This window comes from Chelonoidis abingdonii, chromosome 2 (genome assembly GCF_003597395.2).
Source record: "Chelonoidis abingdonii isolate Lonesome George chromosome 2, CheloAbing_2.0, whole genome shotgun sequence".
Lineage (NCBI taxonomy): Eukaryota > Metazoa > Chordata > Testudines > Testudinidae > Chelonoidis > Chelonoidis abingdonii.
The window spans coordinates 166,895,153-166,915,395 of NC_133770.1; the positions used below are offsets into that span (position 1 = coordinate 166,895,153).

A 20,243-nucleotide genomic window follows, 5' to 3' on the forward strand; every position below is an offset into this window, starting at 1 on the left:
ACTTTCCTATGAATTTAATACTAGGTTTCCCCTCTTACTAAATGCCCATGAAGAACTCGTGAGACATTACCAGATTTAAATAATTATGAGTAAGTGATAAGACACTATATTTAGAAGGAGCAATAAGAATATTAATTTGTGAAACAGCAGAAGGTCCTTTTAAAAAAAAGAAAAACTGTCCACGTGAGTGATACTGCGATCTTAACACAGGCGTCCTCACTTTTTGCCAAGATGAAAGTAACAGGGGCCTCCTGCTCAATAATTCATGCTTTTTTCACAGCTCTAGAAAGCTTTGGGAGTATTTGAACATTCCACTGGGTCTTGACACTAAAAGGGTACAATGCTACTTGCCTCTCTGGTGCCCAGCTATGGTAATGAACCATAAGAAGCCTTCTAGGCCCAAACTACTGATTGTAAACTCCTTCTGACAGGTTACCTCAGACAAAATAATAGGCGGATTTAAAGGTTCCAAGTCTTCTTCCTCTCGGGGGGATGTGGAAGGAATTGCAGGTAGCAGCCATTTTCTCTCACACACCTTACTTCCCTTTGATGTTCTGTATAATATTTTCCTCCATCCAGTTCCCTGTTTTGCCAGTATGCTGCTCTTGTGAACAAATGATGCCCTTGAGTTTGAATAACTCTGAGAAGTCAAACAATCTTGGCACAAAGTAGGGTTCTTCCAACTTCTCCAAACTTTATTCTGAGCTCCATTCAGACCCTTCCATCTTTTTGTTCAGTTTTGTTCCCTCTAGTGAAGGACATAAAAGTATCAGAAAGAGTTACCAGCTAGTGAGTTTGCAGCTGAATGTTGCAAATTCTTTACCCAGGTCATAAGCACTAGCTGAGGAAATTCCAAAGCTCTGCAGTGGAAACATTCTGCTTTAGGTTTCTTCTACAGTCCAAGAGGCTAGAGATTCTCTCTCTCTCAAATTTTCATCAAAGCGGGTTCGGAGGAAAAAATCAGAAAAACACCACTGGAATACAGAGGAAACATCTTTCTACAAGGACCAATCTTCTAAGATTTGAAGATGACACCTTGCTAATTGCAGATGACTAAAAATATGCAATTGGTGATTGAAGAGCTGAATTAAGTATGAGGAATGGATACAAAATCAAAAATGTGAGGTTACATAGGTAACTGTGCAGAAGGCAACCTTGCTGATGTTGCCAGAATGAGAGACAGCTTCTTTAGCACATCTCTATTTACCACCCAATTTATTTCAAATTATATCCATGAGCCTATTCTGCTATGCAAATAATTTGCTTTAGCCTTTGCTGTCTGAACAAAAAAAAAAGTCTATTGAAAATAACCCCTGCCTCTGAAATTAGTGCTGGGTGATAGCCTCAGGGTGGGAGGGGTCCGAAAACTCTTCTAGATTGAGCAGACTCAGGAAAGCTGGCACTGGCAGTGGGAGGGTAAATGACAGCTCTCTGCGTCAGAGAGCAGGGGCTAATCTCAGCACAAGACTACAGCTGTTGTTCTTCTGGGATTCTGCTGGTAAAGATGGGCAGCTCTGTTTTCTGGCAGATAGAGCTCTGCTTATACAGCTCCTGTCCACGTAATAGCTGAGTGTCACACAAACCCTAAGCCTCACAATGCCACTGTGGGTCAGGGACATATGATTATCCAGCTTTACAGATGGAGAGCTGAGGCACAAGATATTATGCGACTCCCCCACGGTCACACAAGGGCTCTGGGGCAGAGCCTGGAACTAAACTGAGATCTCCTGAATCCGAGTCGCTTTAACCATGAGATCATCCATCCTTGCTTATTAGGAGGTCCTATGGGGAGGGGCTAAATCAACCAATTGCCTTGCAATGACATCTGTTCCACACCACCCATTTTTGGAGCTTCATTGGTCACTACAGGAAACAAAAGGTAGGAATAAATGCTCAATTTTCAGAATGGAGAGAGGTAAGTAACGGGGTCCTCCAAGGATCTGTACTGGGACCTGTCCTATTCAACATATTCATAAATGATCTTGAAAAGAGGTAAACAGTGAGGTGGCTAAGTTTGCAGATGATACAAAACTACTCAAGATAGTTAAGTTCAAAGCTGACTGTGAAGAGCTACCAAGGGATCTCACTAAACTAGGTGATTGGACAACAATATGACAGATGAAATACAATGTTGATAAATGCAAAGTAATGCACATTGGAAACCATAATCCCAACTATACATACAAAAATGATGGGGTCCAAATTAGCTGTTACCAGTCAAAAAAGAGAACTTGAGTCATTGTGGATAGTTCTCTGAAAACATCTGCTCAGTGTGCAGTGGCAGTCAAAAAAGCGAACAGAATGTTGGGAACCGTTAGGAAAGGGATTGTTAATAAGACAGTAAATATCATAATGCCACTATATAAATCTCTGATATGCCAACACCTTGAATACTGCATGCAGTTCTGGTCGCTCCATCTCAAAAAAGATTTCTTAGAAATGAAAAAGGTACAGAGAAGGGCAACAAAAATGATTAAGAGTCTCTAACAGCATACATATGAGGAGATTAAAAAGACTGGAACTCTTCAGCTTGGAAAAGAGATGACTGAAGGGGGATATGATAGAGGTCTATAAAATCATGGCTGGTGAGGAGAAAGTGAATAAGGAAGTGTTATTTACTCTTCACATACTATAAGAACTAGGGGTCACCCAATGAAATTAATAGGCATCAGGTTTAAAACAAACAAAAGGAAGTACTTCTTATCACAATGCACAGCCAACCTGGGTAACTCTTTGCCTTTGTGAAGGCCAAAAGTATAACTGGGTTCAAAACAAATCAGATAAGTCCCTGGAGGATAGATCCATTAATGACTAGCAGCCAAAATTGTCAGGGATGCAACCTCATGCTCTGGGTGTCCCTAAGCCTCTGATGTCAGATGCTGGGACTCAACAACAGGAGATGGATCACTTCATGATTGTCCTGTTCTATTCATTCCCTTTGAAGCATCTGGCACTGGCCACTGTCAGAAGGTTTACCATTGGTCTAACCCAGTATAGCTGTTTTTACGTTCTTAACAGCTACCCTTTGGCATCATAGATGTTGCTATTCTTTTGTGCTCCTACAACCTCACCCTCCCAGTGGATTATCAGTGACTGGGGACATAGGCCAGGGCTCATGCTAACATAAGGCTCGTCTACATTGGCACTTTACAGCACTACAACTTTCTCGCCCGGGGGTGTGAAAAAACACACCCCTGAGCGCTGCAAGTTTCAGCGCTGTAAAGCACCAGTGTAGACAGTGCACCAGCCTCAGTGCTGGGAGCTACGCCCCTCGTAGACGTGGTTTTTCTATAGCACTCGGAGAGCTCTCTCCCAGCGCTATGCCACGACTACACAAGCCATGTTAAAGCACTGCTGCAGCAGCGCTTTAACGTTGCTAGTGAAAATGTGCCCATGATGTAATGGACTTCATGCAAACCAAATCAATCTAGGGCATTGTTCTTCAGGTGGAAAATCCTACAGCAATACAGTGAATATGCTAAGATAAACATGTCTAAGACAATGACTGGGGAATGACAATGTGCAAGAAATGGATGTTAGGTTCAGCCAGTGGATTTAGCCTAAATTTATGTAATTTAAAAAAAATTACCCTAATTTGGTGGCCATTCAGACACACAATGAATAAATAAGATCATAGCAAATGTGATTCACACTAGGCACCTTAGAAGGACTCACATCAGCTGTGGAAATTATAGGGGGAAAGGCTAGACTTGCTCTTTGAGAAAAAAAACAAGGCACAGAAATTACTTCTCCCTTCTGGTTTGGCATGGCCCTGATTTATCCTCCTGAAAACTTCTGAGTCCTCTTAAACCACCTAAAATGTCTCAGAAACTAATGATACTCTGACAAGAAGGATTTAAAAGGTAATATTGAATACTTGTGCCTGGAACCATTCCCAAAGCTCAAAGTATATTAAGAGAGATTAGTTCATTAATCTACTCCTTGGTACTATGTACCTTTATAATTTTATTTTAATAATTTATACAAATTAGCAGAGCAGATCCCCCCTCACGTCTTGGAAAGTTGACTAATAGGTAATTGCTTTACATCACAAAACAAATGTATTGACTTGGAACCATCTAATGTCCTTACAGTCAATGTCTTTCCCGTAGACAGTGCACAAGAGAAGTTCCAAACTCAGTGCCTTTAAGCTTGACTGATTGTGGCATCTGTACAAGGACTGGAAGTTGTTGGCATGTCAGCTTGGTCACTGCTGTCCATTTGCTTTTCATATAAAAGGATGCATCTTTCAGGCTGAAGAAGTGGACAGACAGGCAAGTTGACCTCACAGCTGTTCCCTAGTTTGTCTCGAATACAGAATTATTTCAGTGTTTAAGGAGAGAGAACGTTTCAACGGGATTATGTGACTGAGTCCAGACCCGCACTTCAGCCCTAATCTCATGCAATGTCTTTTGGTTTAATTTTGAAAAACTTCTCCCTGAACCCACAGAAGACTCTCAGTTCTCACACTGGGTATTTTCTTTCTTCTTTTAAAGAAAGTCATAAAACCTATTCAATAGCTGCTTTTGCTTTCTGGCAAAATGATGCTACTCTGTTTGTTAGGTTCCATATTTTTGTCCTGCAGCCTGTCATTCCCTGTGCATCACATCTGTACTCTGTGTCCTATGAATATTAAGGAACCTGCCCGGGATTAGGAACTTTTCTTTGCATTATTTATTGTTTTTATTTTTTGGCCTTTTCTCCCTGCTGAGCTGAAGACACAGATACAGTTTTATTAAAGAGAGAACATATATGTATTCAGAAGGATACTACATACCATCAAAACCACTTAAAGTGGACTAATCTGTGTCCAATATTCTTTATAAATTAAAGCACAGACTGCACATGGCAAAATGCAGACCAGCGTCAATTATGAGAAGTGCAAGTTATGAGTATAAAACTGTGCTGTAAATTTACACAGCACTTTAGAGAACAGAGATAAGAAACATTCCCTGCCCAAGGAGCTTACAACCTAAAGATGAGATAAATACAAAGCAAGTCATAGCTAACAGCTCAGGAGAGGGATGGTCTAATGGATACAAATGAAGGAAGGGGGGATTTTCTACAGAGGTGTGACTTCAGGTGGGTACTGAAGGGAGAAGTGGAAGTTGTTTAGGAGATGAGGTCAATGGGAATGTTCCATCCCTTTCAATTGTTGTAATATGCTAACCTCCAAACAACCATCATTACACAAATTCCTCAAACTCAGCTCACCTGGCAGGAAGATCACACTCCTCTGAGCCAGAACTGAAATGCACAAAATCAGTTCAGTATCAAGGCGTAACTGGTTTCCTAGAAACCATGATAAACTGAAAGCAGATTTACAGCTGGGTGGAGTCATGAGGATGCATCAAGTTACCATGCATCTGGTGCGCCAGACCAAAGCCAACTACTACAAATGAAATCTTAGTGAAAACAGAGATTGAAGTAGAAAGCACAGCACAACACAAGATTCATTGTATTTTCAGCTAATTTCATTCCTTGTTTGAATTTTCGCACATCTCTGCACACAGATTTTGGCTGAGCTGAGAAGCATAAGTGCCAAATATACCACTTCTCCCCAAAGTATTTGTGACCAATCTGGAAACAGAACATGCTCAAAACTTGTGAGAAAGCCTGTTCTCATCAGGCTTCCATGCCGAAGAGTGATATCCAGAATGCTTTGCCACAACAAAGCTCTAGAGGAACAGGTGAACAAAGAACAAACATTGCATTTCAGGTTCAAAGAAGGCAGTCAGACTGATCTATATTCAGCCCTGCCTCTCTCTACAAGCGCCTATCAATATCTTCGTGTCTATAGTTGTAAATCGCTTTGGAATCCTTGGATGAAAGGCATTATGGGAGTGCATAGTGTTTTTCTTATATCTACATCTACAATCACCCACACCAGACAGACAGATAAGTACTAATAGGAAAAGTACTCACTTGGTCTGATGTTTGGAGCCCTTCAGATGAGCGTGATACTGTTCTATTGAGTTTAGAGTGATATTACAGATGTTACAAGTGTAACTACGCTTCAAACCTGTGAACAAAACCCAACATGGTTAGTTGCACTAAGTTATTAATAACACAAACCAGCAGTTATTAGGAACAAGCTGTGCGTTTTTGTGTCCTAAAGTGGGAGCTACAGCAAAAAAGGCTGACCAAGAAGAGATCTGTTGTGGAAGTGACCTAGCTCATTTAGGCATAATCTCTTATGTATGTTGTAACACAGGAAGAGCTCTCTCTTGTCCTGCCAACAACTAACCACTTGGGAAAACACAATGATAATACCCAAGAAATAATGCATATATTCTATACATGGCTTGATCATCATCTTTATACAAAAGGCCTAATCTTTTAATTGCTAAATGCTTCCTAATGCAGATGAAGCCAGAATGAACCTGGTACAGAGGGAGAAAAGAATCCATTTCTTTTCAGACTGTGCGATTAACTCCTGCTGGCTCTATGGCCTACCATGTTTTGAATCAAAAAGGCAGCTGGATAATATAAGCACATAAGAAATTCACCCCAAAGAGAATAAGGTTGAAAATAAGAAGGATTGTTTTAAAAACATCCAGCATAATTCTCATTAATTAGAATACACTCAACCCATACGTCTCTCTTCCATTTCCAATTTCTTCTCAACAAAACGATTCCCTCCCTACCAACTTATGTCCTTATATAACATCCAGCATCCTGAAATGTAAACATCAGTGGAGTCTGAGCAATAAGGGAGAACATCACTGCAGCCCATGAAGTAGAGTAAATACCAGTCTCCTATCTATTACTATTATTATTAGACTAGGCATCTCCCTCCCCTATGATTTGCCACAAAAGTGATTGTACATGAACTGGTGGGTATGAGAAGTTCTGCCTCTCTCTCTCTCTCTCTCTCATTTTGTTTGGTAGTTGGCACAGTTCAGGGTGACTCATTATTATTATTATAGTGATAGACAGCATGTTCAGAAGAGCTCAACACACTCAATCAGGGACAGATCTTCCAAAGGGACCAGCAGTCCTGTAACCAACCAGATCCACAGGGTGTATGTTGACTGTTGAGCCCCTTTGAAAATCTGTCCCACACTGGGTGAGCTGATCACTTGAATGTTGGATCCATGTTGCAGGGTGACCTATCAAATCCAGAGCTATGTGCTAAGATGCCTGACACATTTATAGTTGGTTACAGTATCTGTCTAGGGCTCTCGATGATGGTGTTCTGCTCTTCCACACAAAGCAGTTCCTGACATGCTAATTTTAGCTTTCCTGTTCTTTGTTGCAATAAAAAAACAGTAATTGCTATTTATACAGGTGCTCGTCTGGCTGCTGGTCAACTGAATACCACTGAACAAGAAACAACATCTTAGTGGGCTCACCAGTGTAAATGTTTTAATGTAGCATGTATTTTTTTTAAAAAAAATAATGCTAACTGATGCCTTTTGCTTTCTGTTGTATTGTTCATTCAATTGCTACAGTTAAATGCAAAAAGAACAGGAGTACTTGTGGCACCTTAGAGACTAACAAATTTATTTCAGCATGAGCTTTCGTGAGCTACAGCTCACTTCTTCGGATGCATAGAATGGAACACACAGACAGGAGATATTAATACATATAGAGAACTTGAAAAGGTGGAAGTATGCATACCAACAGGAAGAGTGTAATCAACTGAGATGAGCTATCATCAGCAGGAGAAAAAAAACTTTTGAAGTGATAATTAAGATGACCCATAGAAGGTGTGAGGAGAACTTAACATAGGGAAATAGATTCAATTAGTGTAATGACCCAACCATTTCCAGTCTCTGTTTAGGCCTGAGTTAATTGTATCTAATTTGCATATTAATTCGAGTTCAGCAGTCTCTCTTTGGAGTCTGTTTTTGAAGTTTTTTTTGTTGCAAAATTGCCACCTTCAAGTCTGTCACTGAGTGGTTGGAGAGGCTGAAGTGTTCTCCCACTGGTTTTTGAATGTTATGATTCCTGATGTCAGATTTGTGTCCATTTATTCTTTTGTGTAGAGACTGTCGGGTTTGGCCAATGTACATGGCAGAGGGGCATTGCTGACACATGATGGTATATATCACATTGGTAGATGTGCAGGTGAATAAGCCCCTGATGGCATGGCTGATGTGATTAGGTCCTATGATGGTGTCACTTGAATAGATATGTGGACAGAGCTGGCATCGGGCTTTGCTGCAAGGATAGATTCCTGGGTTAGTGTTTATGTTGTATGGTGTGCAGTTGCTGGTGAGTATTGGTTGGAAGGCTGTCTATAAGCGAGGACTGGCCTGTCTCCCAAGATCTGTGAGAGTGAGGGATCACCTTTAAGGATAGGTTGTAGATCTTTGATGATGCGCTGGAGAGGTTTTAGCTGGGGGCTCTAGGTAACGGCTAGTGGTGTTCTGTTATTTTCTTCGTTGGGTCTGTCCTGTAGTAGGTGGCTTCTGGGTACTCTTCTGGCTCTGTCAATCTGTTTTTTCACTTCAGCAGGTGGGTATCGTAGTTTTAAGAATGCTTGATAGAGATCTTGTAGGTGTTTATCTCTGTCTGAGGGATTGGAGCAAATACGGTTGTATCTTAGAGCTTGGCTGTAGAAAATGGATCGTGTGGTGTGTAAGTAAATGTTTAGCATTTTATCATGATGTGAACTACAGGAGGCATACTCTGCATGTGCAGCAGATCAGTTAAATGAGTAAGTAAGGGCAAGAGGAGATACTGCATGGGAATGTGCCACCTCACCGAACTAACTGCTTATCTATTTAAAATACAAGCACTTATTATGGTCTCTATTTCCTCCTGTAACAAAGTTGTTCCTCTACAAGGCAAGTGCTTAGTTGAAACTGCACTGTTTACCTAATTCACGTTTCTCCCTCCAGGCTTAGACTGCAGGGCAGGGAACAGGCAATTAAACAGATTCGTACATATTTACAAAAGTAGGAGATGCACGAAGATTTATGAGCAAAATTGCAAGGAGAATTTCTCTGCATCTTCATGTGAAAGTCTCTAAGCTAAAGAACTAACTAAAATCCAGGAAATCAACACGTGGCCTGGCCTTGCTGTTCAAACTGGACTAAACTGCAATTTGGGCACATAAAATTCCTCTGAATGAGGTCTCAGATGCTCACCATAGAGAAAATGAATTTATTTATTCAAAGAGTACATGCACACACTTCTGTGAGTATGAACAGTTTCATAAACATGATGATGGAAAGTGCAATGCAAAGAGGAGAAAGGCCATCAGGGACGTGCTCTAGAGTTACATTTTACTGCAACTTATTTCTGAAGACATGTCTGATAGTAAATAACTTGTCAACTAATGTACAATACAAACACAAACAGGCAGGTTCAGAAGGTGGAGGCGGATCTATGCACCCCATAAAAGGTTATTTTACAGTGAAAAATTGAAATAGCTCTACGGTTAATATAAATATTTAATCCTGTAACAGCATCTTGATATTGTGAATAGCAGGGGTACTGCAGATTCCTTTCCAATACTGTCCTTTCCAGTCAACATTGTTCCAAGTTGTCTTCTAAAGTTAATGGGCTCAAATGGTTCAATGTAGAGCTCAATTAATTTTTGGTCTTATTCTGTTTTCATAAATGAGTGATCTGGGTCAGGAAATGGGGCTCCTAATTTTTTTCATGGCAGAAACTAGAAAGTTATGTTATAGAATAAGAATCACAACGACAATCGCTCTTTGCACTTATAGAATACCTTTCACTGGAGGATTTCAAAGCACTTCAACAAAAGGTATCTATGCCTCACCACACCCCTTAATACACCTGCTTTACACCTGGATAAGCTGAGACACAGAGTGGTTAGGTGGCTTGTCACAGAACACATCAATGGTAAAAGCAGGATGAGAACCCAGGAGTCTGAACTCCCAGTTCTGTGATCTACTACTCAGCAATGTCTCCTTGTAGCAGAATGAGGAAGCTCTTGCAGTTTATCATCATTGGGGGCACATCCCCAAGGATGAAACTGGGCTACCTTTTATTCTCTCTTTAGGAATATCCCTTGTAGGGCAATGTTAACCTTGGAAAGTGCTAATGCATATGAATAGGCAGTAGCCTGTAAGAGTGGAAATTCAGTTGCAACTATTTGAGTTGACATAGACAAAAAGACTTGGATAAATTGCAGTCCAGGTTTTGTTTAAAGGCTTACTGAATGTGCTGCCACTGAGGACAGGCAATTTAGGATACAAGGGAGATATCACATAAAGCTTCGAGTTGCTACAGTAATGAATGAAACTACACAAAGCACAGACATTTACATGCCTGAATAATAATTAAAGCATCCTGAGAAAGCTTGACTGCAAGCTGAGAGCTCCGCTGTTTTCCCCCAGCAATCGAGGTACAATTTTTCACAGTGGCCTTTGTTGGAATGGTTTAGATACAGCGGTGGGCAGAGCTAGCGAAAGAACGTGGCACAGCCCCAGGTCTAGAGACAAGGGAGGGGGGAGAAGACAGGATCCCTTGCTGCAGGGCCACAGAATGCTGCAAACCACAGGCTTGATCCTGTTCCTGTGGAAGTCAGAGTGGGACTGTGAGCACTGTTCAGGACAGGCAGCAGAGGCTCTGGTGAGGAAAAGGGCAGGATGATTGGCAGCAGTCCTTTTACATCAGCCTAATTGGCTACGGCCTGGCCTGGCCCCCTCCGCCCTCCCTCACTATAAAGAAGCAAGGAAGCAGCCAGATTCCTTCAGTATCTCCGGAATCTGGCTATTGTCCACTCTTCCAGCCATAAGGAAGACTGGAGGCAGGAGCCCAGTAAGGAGAGATTCATGCTCATATAGTAATGCTGATCACTGCCCAGCGGCAGGACAGAATTTCTCGCCCCTCTTTGGCCTGCAGTGCAGAGCTGCTTTTCCCTTAAAGCCTGGGACAGCTCTGAATAGTTACTGGGTAATAATGGCACCTTTCTTACTCAACAGATCTGCTCCCTGTGCACGGAGTCCAGACTGACTCAGGTGTCCAGTCAACACAGGTAGGAGACTGAGCTGGATCCTGATCCCTCCTGTGCATCAACGTCAACAATACTGTTTCCTACGACATAAGCAGATCCAACCTGTGCAAAGCTGCTGAAGGAAACTGGGCCCTCAGGTATTGCCATAAGGGAATCACACATAGGAGTACTGGCAGGAAAGTGCTCTTTACTTCATGGTACCAGTCAGCTGGCATTGGTCAAGTTTACAACCCTGTTACATGACAAGGGTCAGTATCCCCAGACTCTTCATGGCTACTCTTACAGTCACTCAGCTCATAATTTGGCTTACAGAGCCTTTATTACTGATGGATGAGAAGGAAAGGACTCAACTTGCTTTCAGCTCCTACATTGTTTGCAGGGCTGAAAAGAAAAAAGGAATAACCTTTAGTTTGTTTGAAAGGAGCAAATTAGGCATGGAGACGATGAGACACAATATAATTCTTAGCATGCCTAGGTCCCAGAAGGAAGGTTCCTTTCTCTTTAAAAAGTACACACAACGCAACTCCATTATTCTTCTATTTGAAAAAGCAATATGCAGGTTTCAAAAAAGCATTACAGAAAGTCACTTATGTGAGTCGTTTAACATGTTTTCACTGAAAAGACAGGGAGGAACTGAATATTATGTTAAATGCTTGTATCCCTTGTGGCTGTCCTTGAAAAGGAGATGGTAATCCCAAGGCTTTTTTTCCTATAAGCAAAATTCTACATAAATGAAATACTTAAATACAGATCCTCATGCTTACAATTTCCCTATTTTGTGGCCTCCTTTAGAATTGTTGTGTGTAAGAGGGGCTTTTTCTAGGATTAATCTCTCCCCTCCCTTTAAAAAATATGTTGTAATCATCTAATAATTTCCCTGGTATCTCAGACTGTATTATCATTGATATTAATCAAAGACCTTACAGCAAACTGCTAATGCTACAGTAATTTCACTTACATACTTTGAACAAGAAAATGAAATTGCAATGTTCAGAAGGGCTTGGTGGTTGGATTTCTGGTTTGCAGCGATTCATTTGTGTGAAGGTCTAAACAGAACATTTTAAGCTTAATTGAAGAGCCCTGTTTAGAAATGCCAGAGCTGTGGAAATTTTAGCTATGGACTGCTGAACTTTGTAAGCCCTGTTTTAATTTACTATATAATGGTGATCTCTTAACTTTCCACAGTATTTTTTTCCCCACAGACACAGGTATACAAGTATGCACTTCAAATATTTAAAACTATAGAAAGTAAAAGTTGCAGTAATTCAGTCAGAATATGTAATATATGGCATCCTTAAATTTGATCTATTTATGGCTAATATATAATTATATAGGGCTTTTTTCCCCATTCTTCTTTGAGCCCTATAAAAATCACCAGTTCTAACAAAAAAATTCATTTCTGTCTATTACATGTTGATAACAATGTTCTGATTTTTTCTAGTATTTTTTATTTTATTTATATGGCTTCTAATCACTTCAGTATCTAGGGATGATGTTGGTAGACATACAACCGAGAGTATTATTTCAGATTAAAAAACAAGTAGTAGTAGAGATGAGAATCTAAATATTCCAAAAGTTAATAGAATTTACTGAACAAGTGGCTATTTCTTATGGGATTCTAAACTTGGCCATGATCGGGCATATAATTATGGACTACTTCTTGCCTCATTAATTTTGATTTTGGCAAATCCGGTGATATGGCTGTTACCACACACCAACAAAAAACTCTTATAGTTTATTATTTTGCTTTTCACTCAAAAAGGGCCAATTTTCACTTGGAAATCTGCCAATTTTGGGGCAAAAATAGTCTCAAAATATGGCTATTATCTGGCAAAACAGGCCCATTTTTGAATTTAGAATAAAATACAAACTGAAATGTCAAGTACTTGAATCATCTCTAATTTCAACACTGGAATGACATGTGAAGTATAAATTTGGCAGGGTTGGTTTTGGGTTTAGTCAGGATATGAAAAACAGAGTGGGAATGAAAAGTCCCCCACAGAATCAGATTGAATGAATGCTGAGAAATAAAGCTATTTTTCTCCCAAGTGGACAACACATTAAGGTAGAGGATTTTCCTGATTCAACTTTCTATCTTGAACTTCAAAAGTTAAAAATTTCTGCCATGTGTAATAATTTAGACTTAACGTTGTGCCATTTTTCTCAAGTAGCTTTTCTCCTCTTATTTCTGTCTATATAAAAATAATCACATATCATGTTAAGATCTTCTTTACAAATATTTAAAGGATATTTCATTTGAAGTTCATGGTATTTTTAAAAACATGCAGATGACACTGACACTGCCAAATAACCACTGCAGTTCTCAACCAGGGGTCCGAGGCCTGGTGGGCCGTGAGCAAGTTTCAAGGGGTCCGCCAAGCAGGGCCAGCATTAGACTCACTGGGGCCCAGGGCAGAAAGCCAAAGCTCCACCTCCCTGAGCCCTGCCACTGGGGCCTGAAGCTGAAGCCTGAACAGCTTAGCTACACGGACGGGGCCCACTGTGGCGTGGGGCCCTGAGCAATTGCCCTGCTTGCTACCTCTAATGCCAGCCTTGGTTTTTATATGCAGAAAAACAGTTGTGGCACAGTGGGCCGTGGAGTCTTTATAGCATGTTGGGGGGGCCTCAGAAAGAAAAATGTGGAGAACCCCTTCTATATAGTATAGGAAATAAAAGGATTCAGCGACTCTTCTAAATGCAAGAGGATAGTCCGGACACTGTCAGGAGCAGAACAGAAACTGCAAACATATGGATGGATGCTCCTATTTCTCAAAGTTTGCTCCCAGCACCATAGCAAAGACCAACCAATGTTCTGCATTTATAGATCAACGCTCCTTCGGAGCTATTAGTATCTATTTCTCCACATCACTGCAAATGGAGGCAAAGAGACCAACATAGTCTTGTCACAGTGATGGGGGAAAACAAGACTGAATAATCCCTACTGACACCAAATGCTCTTCAGAACCTCTTTTTACAAACTCGGGCTTTCAATGAAGCCGGGTTTTAAACTTTTAGTCAGCAATCAGGACTGCAGTGATAGGAAGTTGGTAACACTTTACATTAAGGTAATAAGGTTTTAATGCTCCGTTGCTAGTTGAACAGTATACACTAACAGTCTTATTGAATCATAATTACTTGTGTAGGTGGAAGCATTGCCAGCAATTATAGCTCTTAACTGGGGACACTGAAAGCTTTTTTCCCAGAAGGAAAAGTCCTGTGTCAAAGTTATAGAGTATGATTAATAGCAGGATCCTGTCCTACACATCAGTCAACCAGCATGCAGAAGTTTCCAAAGTCCTAAGGCATTCTTAATGTATTTAGTGCCATCTCATCCTATGCTGAGATTTACAGCTGCGATGTCTTGTTTTCCTCCTGCTAGAACGTTTGATTGTAGAAAGAGTAGATTGATTTATATTAATATACATATTCATTTCAGCATTAGATATATGCACACACATTTTAGATATACTGCTATAAAAACAAACAATTCACTTGGTGAAAAACAAAGAATTGGAATGACATTAAAAACGTCATTGGGCAAATTTCATACAAAGCATGCTCCTTTTGTTCACGCTGTGAGTGTCAGATCAATTTACAAATTTCTCTCCCCTATCACTCATGAAGCAGCACACTCATCCCATGAGTCAGAGTCCTGATGGTACATGTGCACACAATACAAACCACAGGCCTGCTGCTGTCTCCCACTGAAGTAAATGGTCGTCTTCGCTGGGAGCAAGACCACTTCAGAGTCTTTAGCAGTTCTGAGATTATAAATTTGCTGTCAACATAACAATGTTGACACTTTTTGGCCAAGTATAACTGGATCCACCTCTTTCCTCATTATTACAACTCAATGACCATTTATTAAAAAAGCTGCATGCCACCTTTTGATGATATCACCCAGAACCATCTAAGTGTGAAAACCGGTGAAACAGAGAGAGAATGGCCACTGAAACAAGCAAATCTTTCTCAAAGGCAATAAGACCATTCCAGAATATTTAAAGGGTTTAAAATAATATGGAATTCCATATGACTATTTAAATTGCTTCTTCTATATATGGAAATAGGAAATCATTATTTGGATGCTAAGAGGCAGAAGAGTCAAGCTTTCCTTCTACTGCAGTCAGATTCAAAAATGGAAATGCACAAAAAAAGAAACTCTTACCCTATTTGTTGAACTGGAAGTCCCTTGGTCATGGGTAATTTAAATTACAAAAGGAACTCACTAGTTTTTGCAGTGTTAACAAATCAGAGATTTCGCAGCCTATGTAATTGCATTAGTCTGAGGCAAGTTCAGCAAAGGTCCAGATTTATTTTCCAGTGACTCCAGCAATGTCAGAACATTTAGTAAAAGTTGCTGTAAAGAATACTAAGTCAATCAGCATTTGAGGTACTGTGCCTGCATCAGACTACTCAAAAGAGCACCACACACTCATTGTGCCATCTAAGCCATTCAATCTTCTCCTGCACCTCATTTTATGATTCTCTCTTTTGAGACAGACTGTAGTTTCAGTGCTGAAGGTAACTGGTAAGATCCAACAGATGTCACATCAAATTTCTCCACAAAAAATCTTTGTCTGACCCATGGCTACACTGGCACTTTACAGCGCTGCAACTTTCGTGCTCAGGGGTGTGAAAAAACACCCCCCTGAGCGCTGCAAGATGCAGCGCTGTAAAGTGTCAGTGTAATCAGGGCGGCAGTGCTGGGAACGCGGCTCCCAGCGCTGCACGCTACACCCGTAAGGGATGTGGTTTACAAGCAGCGCTGGGAGAGCTCTCTCCCAGCGCTGCGGCTTTGACTACACTCACACTTCAAAGCGCTGCCCCGTCTAATGTAGCCATACAAATCCATCTCTTAAAGCAAGCAAAGATGGAAAGAGAGAAATGCTCCAATCTTTAAACACAGGCTAATTGCTTGTATGTACTGTGTGGGAAATGAATAGAGTAGTACTGGCCCCTCAAGTAAAAAGTGAACAAGAGAAGCAATAAGACACTGCTTATTGGACCAGCCTAAGTCCCTCCCTTCCTCAGATGTTGACTGGTTACAGGGACTAGTTGAAAACTAGATGAATGGCTGGACTGATCCGCTATGAGAATTCCTGTGTTGCTAAGAAGCATCTTCAGACCTTGAGAGATTCTTCAGGAGCTTCCATAATCATAGTGATGGAATGACTATGCTTCTCCTACTCTTATAAAATTCTGTCTGGAAGCTGCCCTTACCAATTACTTATTCACTGTAAAACATATTTAAAGCCATGTGGGAGGGAAATGCACCTCCTATATTGAGTTAGGGCCTGCTTTTTTAAAAACTTGTGCGTTATGCACAGGAGTATCCCTCTCTTCTGTGAGTAAGTAGCCAGCTTAAAAATCAACAAGCCTACTGTACTCAGGTGAAAAAGGACTTTCTGATGTTTCCAACTTTAAGTCCCCCAATATGCTGCATATATTATTAGAGAACAATTCAAATTCCTTATTAATAATCTCCTTCTCCATGCATCACCAAAGATTAATTAATGATAGGTTTCAAAACTTTCTGCTCTAGCTGACTATTTACTTGGACCTAGGGTGACCAGATGTCCTGATTTTATAGGGACAGTCCCGATTTTGGGGTCTTTTTCTTATGTAGGCTCCTATCACCCCTAACTCCCTGTCCGATTTTTCACAGTTGCTGTCTGATCACCCTATTTGGACCAATCATGTCTCCTATCTTCTCTTACTACAAAGTCTTCAGCCATCTTGTGGCATCTAATTTGGCAGTATAATTTGAAACTTTACCCTTTTTGCAGTCTACATTAGCACAATGAGTCAGAGACACTGTATTTGTCACAGATATTCTCAAATACACCTCATTGTTGCTCAAGTGCCTTTCTAGTCTGTATTTATTTCTCTGTAGGGACATGTGTGATTATACACACCCTGTTGCTTATTCTTTTTAAATGTATACCTGATAATATGCGGTCATATGGGATCATATCTTCTCTAGCACATGATTTACAGCTGTGGATTAGACAAATATTGGAACCACATAAGATTTTATTGTATCAACAGATCATTATAGCACCAGATAGTCTCTGACAAAAATAAGAGCCCAAGAAATAGACATGACACACTGAAGTCCTTTCCTAAAACAGGAAATATTGCCTAAGCGGTTATTCTGGCCAAGAAAACAATGACATTGGACAGGGAGAACAAGGTTGCACCATCATTGAGATCCTGCTAGGATGTTACAGACAGAGTCAGACATGTTAAATGCACAGCTTTTTAGTGCAATTCTTCATCTCATGGGCAGCATCGTGTTGAATATGCTGATCAGATAACAATGCCTAGTGTGCTGGCTAAAATGCTAGTAAATGGGTTTGTTTTCCATAATGCTGGATTATGATTTTTTTAAATCAAGCCAATGTATTTACTAGAACTGGCACGGTCTAATACAAAGTGAGACTGATGTAAAGATTCTCCCTTCTTAAATATCATTTAGAGGCCTCATCCTGCCTTGATTTTCACCAGATACTTTAAGAGTCATTGTTAGTGGACATAGTGTCCTGGACAAATACTTGTGTGTCCTCTATTACTCCATTCTGCCTCTCCTCTTGAGGAAGCAGACAATGGATCTGAATGCAAAGTCTACTTTGCCACCTATGCTTTAGGCTTGAGATGCTTACATTCGGAGCAGTGTGATTTCATGGGTAATCCCTCATTTACTAATCTCTCATAATAATAAATTTAGTGTGCAGAAATATTCACTATATAACAATTCTATTTTTTAATAAAACCCCTTAATTTCAAACTTAATCCAGCCAAGAATTTTGCCATACGCAGTCTGCAGCAATATTGTACATTTAGTTGCTACTGTGTATGCACCAAATGATTCCAAGATCCATTACTCTTTGTTATTTAGTGTGTTCACTTGTATGCATGTAACTGTTTAATTTAAGACATTCATTTAGCACGGTTGTCTTGAGCTGCAATTACCTTTGTGCAATGCAACCACCATTTTTACACATAAAAATTCAGTGTTGGTGATGTCACGTAACTCATCCTCCTGTAAAAGCCTCCCAAGTACTTGTTGATGATACAGGCAATCATGCCAGAAAGGATACTGCTTGATTTATTCTGCAATCTAGTTCCGTAAAGATGAATCTCACTCATGCTTCCATTTTGTTTGACTCACTCATGCTGAGTCTAAGTTCTACACTTTGAAGTGTTTTGGAAGGTCATCCTGGACTATAATATGTTACTTCTCTGTTCTTGAAGTAATGAGTAAGACTTCCTGTGAACCTGATGAACTACATATGCAAGCTGTTTGTGCACATAAATCCAGCTATTCCCTGTGATTATCAGGTGCTTCTGAACAGTTTTCTGCTACTTTTAAAATCAGAGCAATAATGCCAGGAGAGTGCTGTTTGTGTAAAGCTGCGAAGAAATATTGCTTCTTTGGAAGGAAAGGGAAGGGTAGCAATCAGGTTACTGATTGTCACTAAAAACAGATTCTATTACACAGCAGGAGGACTAGTGCTCAAGAACATCAAGCATACTTTCGATCAGATACTTTTATGTAAAGTCAAAAGTAAAACTTCCTAAACCAGTAGGTGGAACCCAAAGGTGAAATTCACTCCTCTGTAGAGGGCAAGCACAGAACCTATGCACCATTTAAGTTGCCTTAATGCCCTGGTGAATTCAATTGTACATCCATAACTTGTTCCAGATTCCACCATGGCCATTCCTGAGTCTCTTCACTCAGATTATCTTAATTAATATTGCACTTTACTTTTTTTTTTTGCCCAGCAACTCAGGAATCCAGTGGTAAAGCCCTTGTGGATAAAGTCTAGAGTCATACATTGCTTGGAGAAACTTCTACTTTTCTCTCTTCAAAGCAGTAAACTTGAACCTGATTTTAATATGGACTGAGGATTTTGTTCATTTTCATCAATTTTAATTTTATGCCACTCATTAAAAGCTTATAGCCAAATTTGTATGAAGAAACCTTTGATTAGCAAAAGAGTAGTTTATCATCAACAGACCCATCAATGTAGAGTGAGCCTCCAGGCCAGATCCTCCTGTTAGCCAGGTGAGGTGCACTAGCTGCGTAGCTCAAAAAATGGATATTAGGTCAGCATCTGTGTGCACTATAAAGTATTCTTTGCTAGCTGGCATTTGAGATTAAAATCAGGAGTCATGTACTGAAATTATCATGAGGCGCCGTGCTGGATTTCAACAAAATGCTAAAGTTTTGTTAAGCAAGGGAAAGGCTTACAAGGAATAAGGATCAAAAAGATCAATGTAACCAGCTCAGAAACCACACACTTCTCCCAATCAACTAGGCACAGTGGGCCAAATCCCTAGCTGGAATAAATTAGCTCCATTGAAATAGTGTACCAATAATGACATTGGTACAGACAAATCAATGGAGGTACCTCACTTTACATCAGCCGAGGATCTGGGTCAGTGCTAGCATATTAGTTGCACTGTTGCATGTTTTGTCAGTTACCAAGGCACCTCTAGCCAGCAGGAACACAGCAACTTATAGGGATTCCATTTTAGCCTCTTGACCAATATATGCTGTCTAGCATATTATATATAAAGGATATATATATCCTATCAGTAAAATGTATTCTCTGCAGCATATATACATTAGTATGCATTAAGCAGAAAATCTGCCCTGTATCTTTACTTAGGCCTGGTCTACACTACGAAGTTAGGTAGAATTTAGCCACGTTAGGTTGATTTAAAAATGACTGCGTCCACACAACCAACCCCATTCCATCAACCTAAAGGGCTCTTAAAATCAACTTCTGTACTCCTCCCCGACGAGAGGATTAGTGCTAAAAATCGACTTTGCTGGGTCGAATTTGGGGTAGTGCGGATGGAAATCGATGATACTGGCCTCTGGGAGCTATCCGAGAATGCTCCATTGTGACCGCTCTGGACAGCACTTTGAACTCCGATGCACTAGCCAAGTAGACAGAAAAAGCCCCGGGAACTTTTGAATTTCATTTCCTGTTTGGTCAGCGTGACGAACTCAGCAGCACAGGTGACCATGGAGTCCCCCCAGAATCGTAGAGCGTAGAATGTTTCTATGCTCCCCCTATCATCTCCATCCCTGAGGTTATCACAGATTAGAAGGCAAAAAAAACTGCACTCACAACATGTTTTCCAAGCTCATGCAGTCCTCCTGCACTGATAGGGCACAGCTTAATGCATGGAGGCATTCAGTGGAGAGGCCAGGAAAGAATTAAGTGAGCAGGAAGAGCGGAGGCAGGATGCGATGCTGAGGCTAATGGGGGAGCAAACGGACATGATGAAG

The 20,243-nt window shown here is 40.5% G+C and overlaps 1 protein-coding gene across 5 annotated transcripts in view; it reads right to left on the reverse strand.

Moving 5' to 3' along the window:
- The window catches only part of ZMAT4 (zinc finger matrin-type 4), a 193,951-nt gene that overhangs the window by 18,938 nt on the left and 154,770 nt on the right, over window positions 1-20,243 (reverse strand). For all 5 annotated transcript variants that reach the window (XR_004372901.1, XR_004372904.1, XR_004372902.1 and 2 more), the window contains one exon: window positions 5,926-6,022. Coding sequence is in view for 1 of the 5 variants with exons in the window: in XM_032774570.2 (XP_032630461.1) it covers window positions 5,926-6,022 (97 nt within the window). In the remaining 4 variants the exon portion in view is untranslated. The remainder of the gene's footprint in view (window positions 1-5,925; window positions 6,023-20,243) is intronic.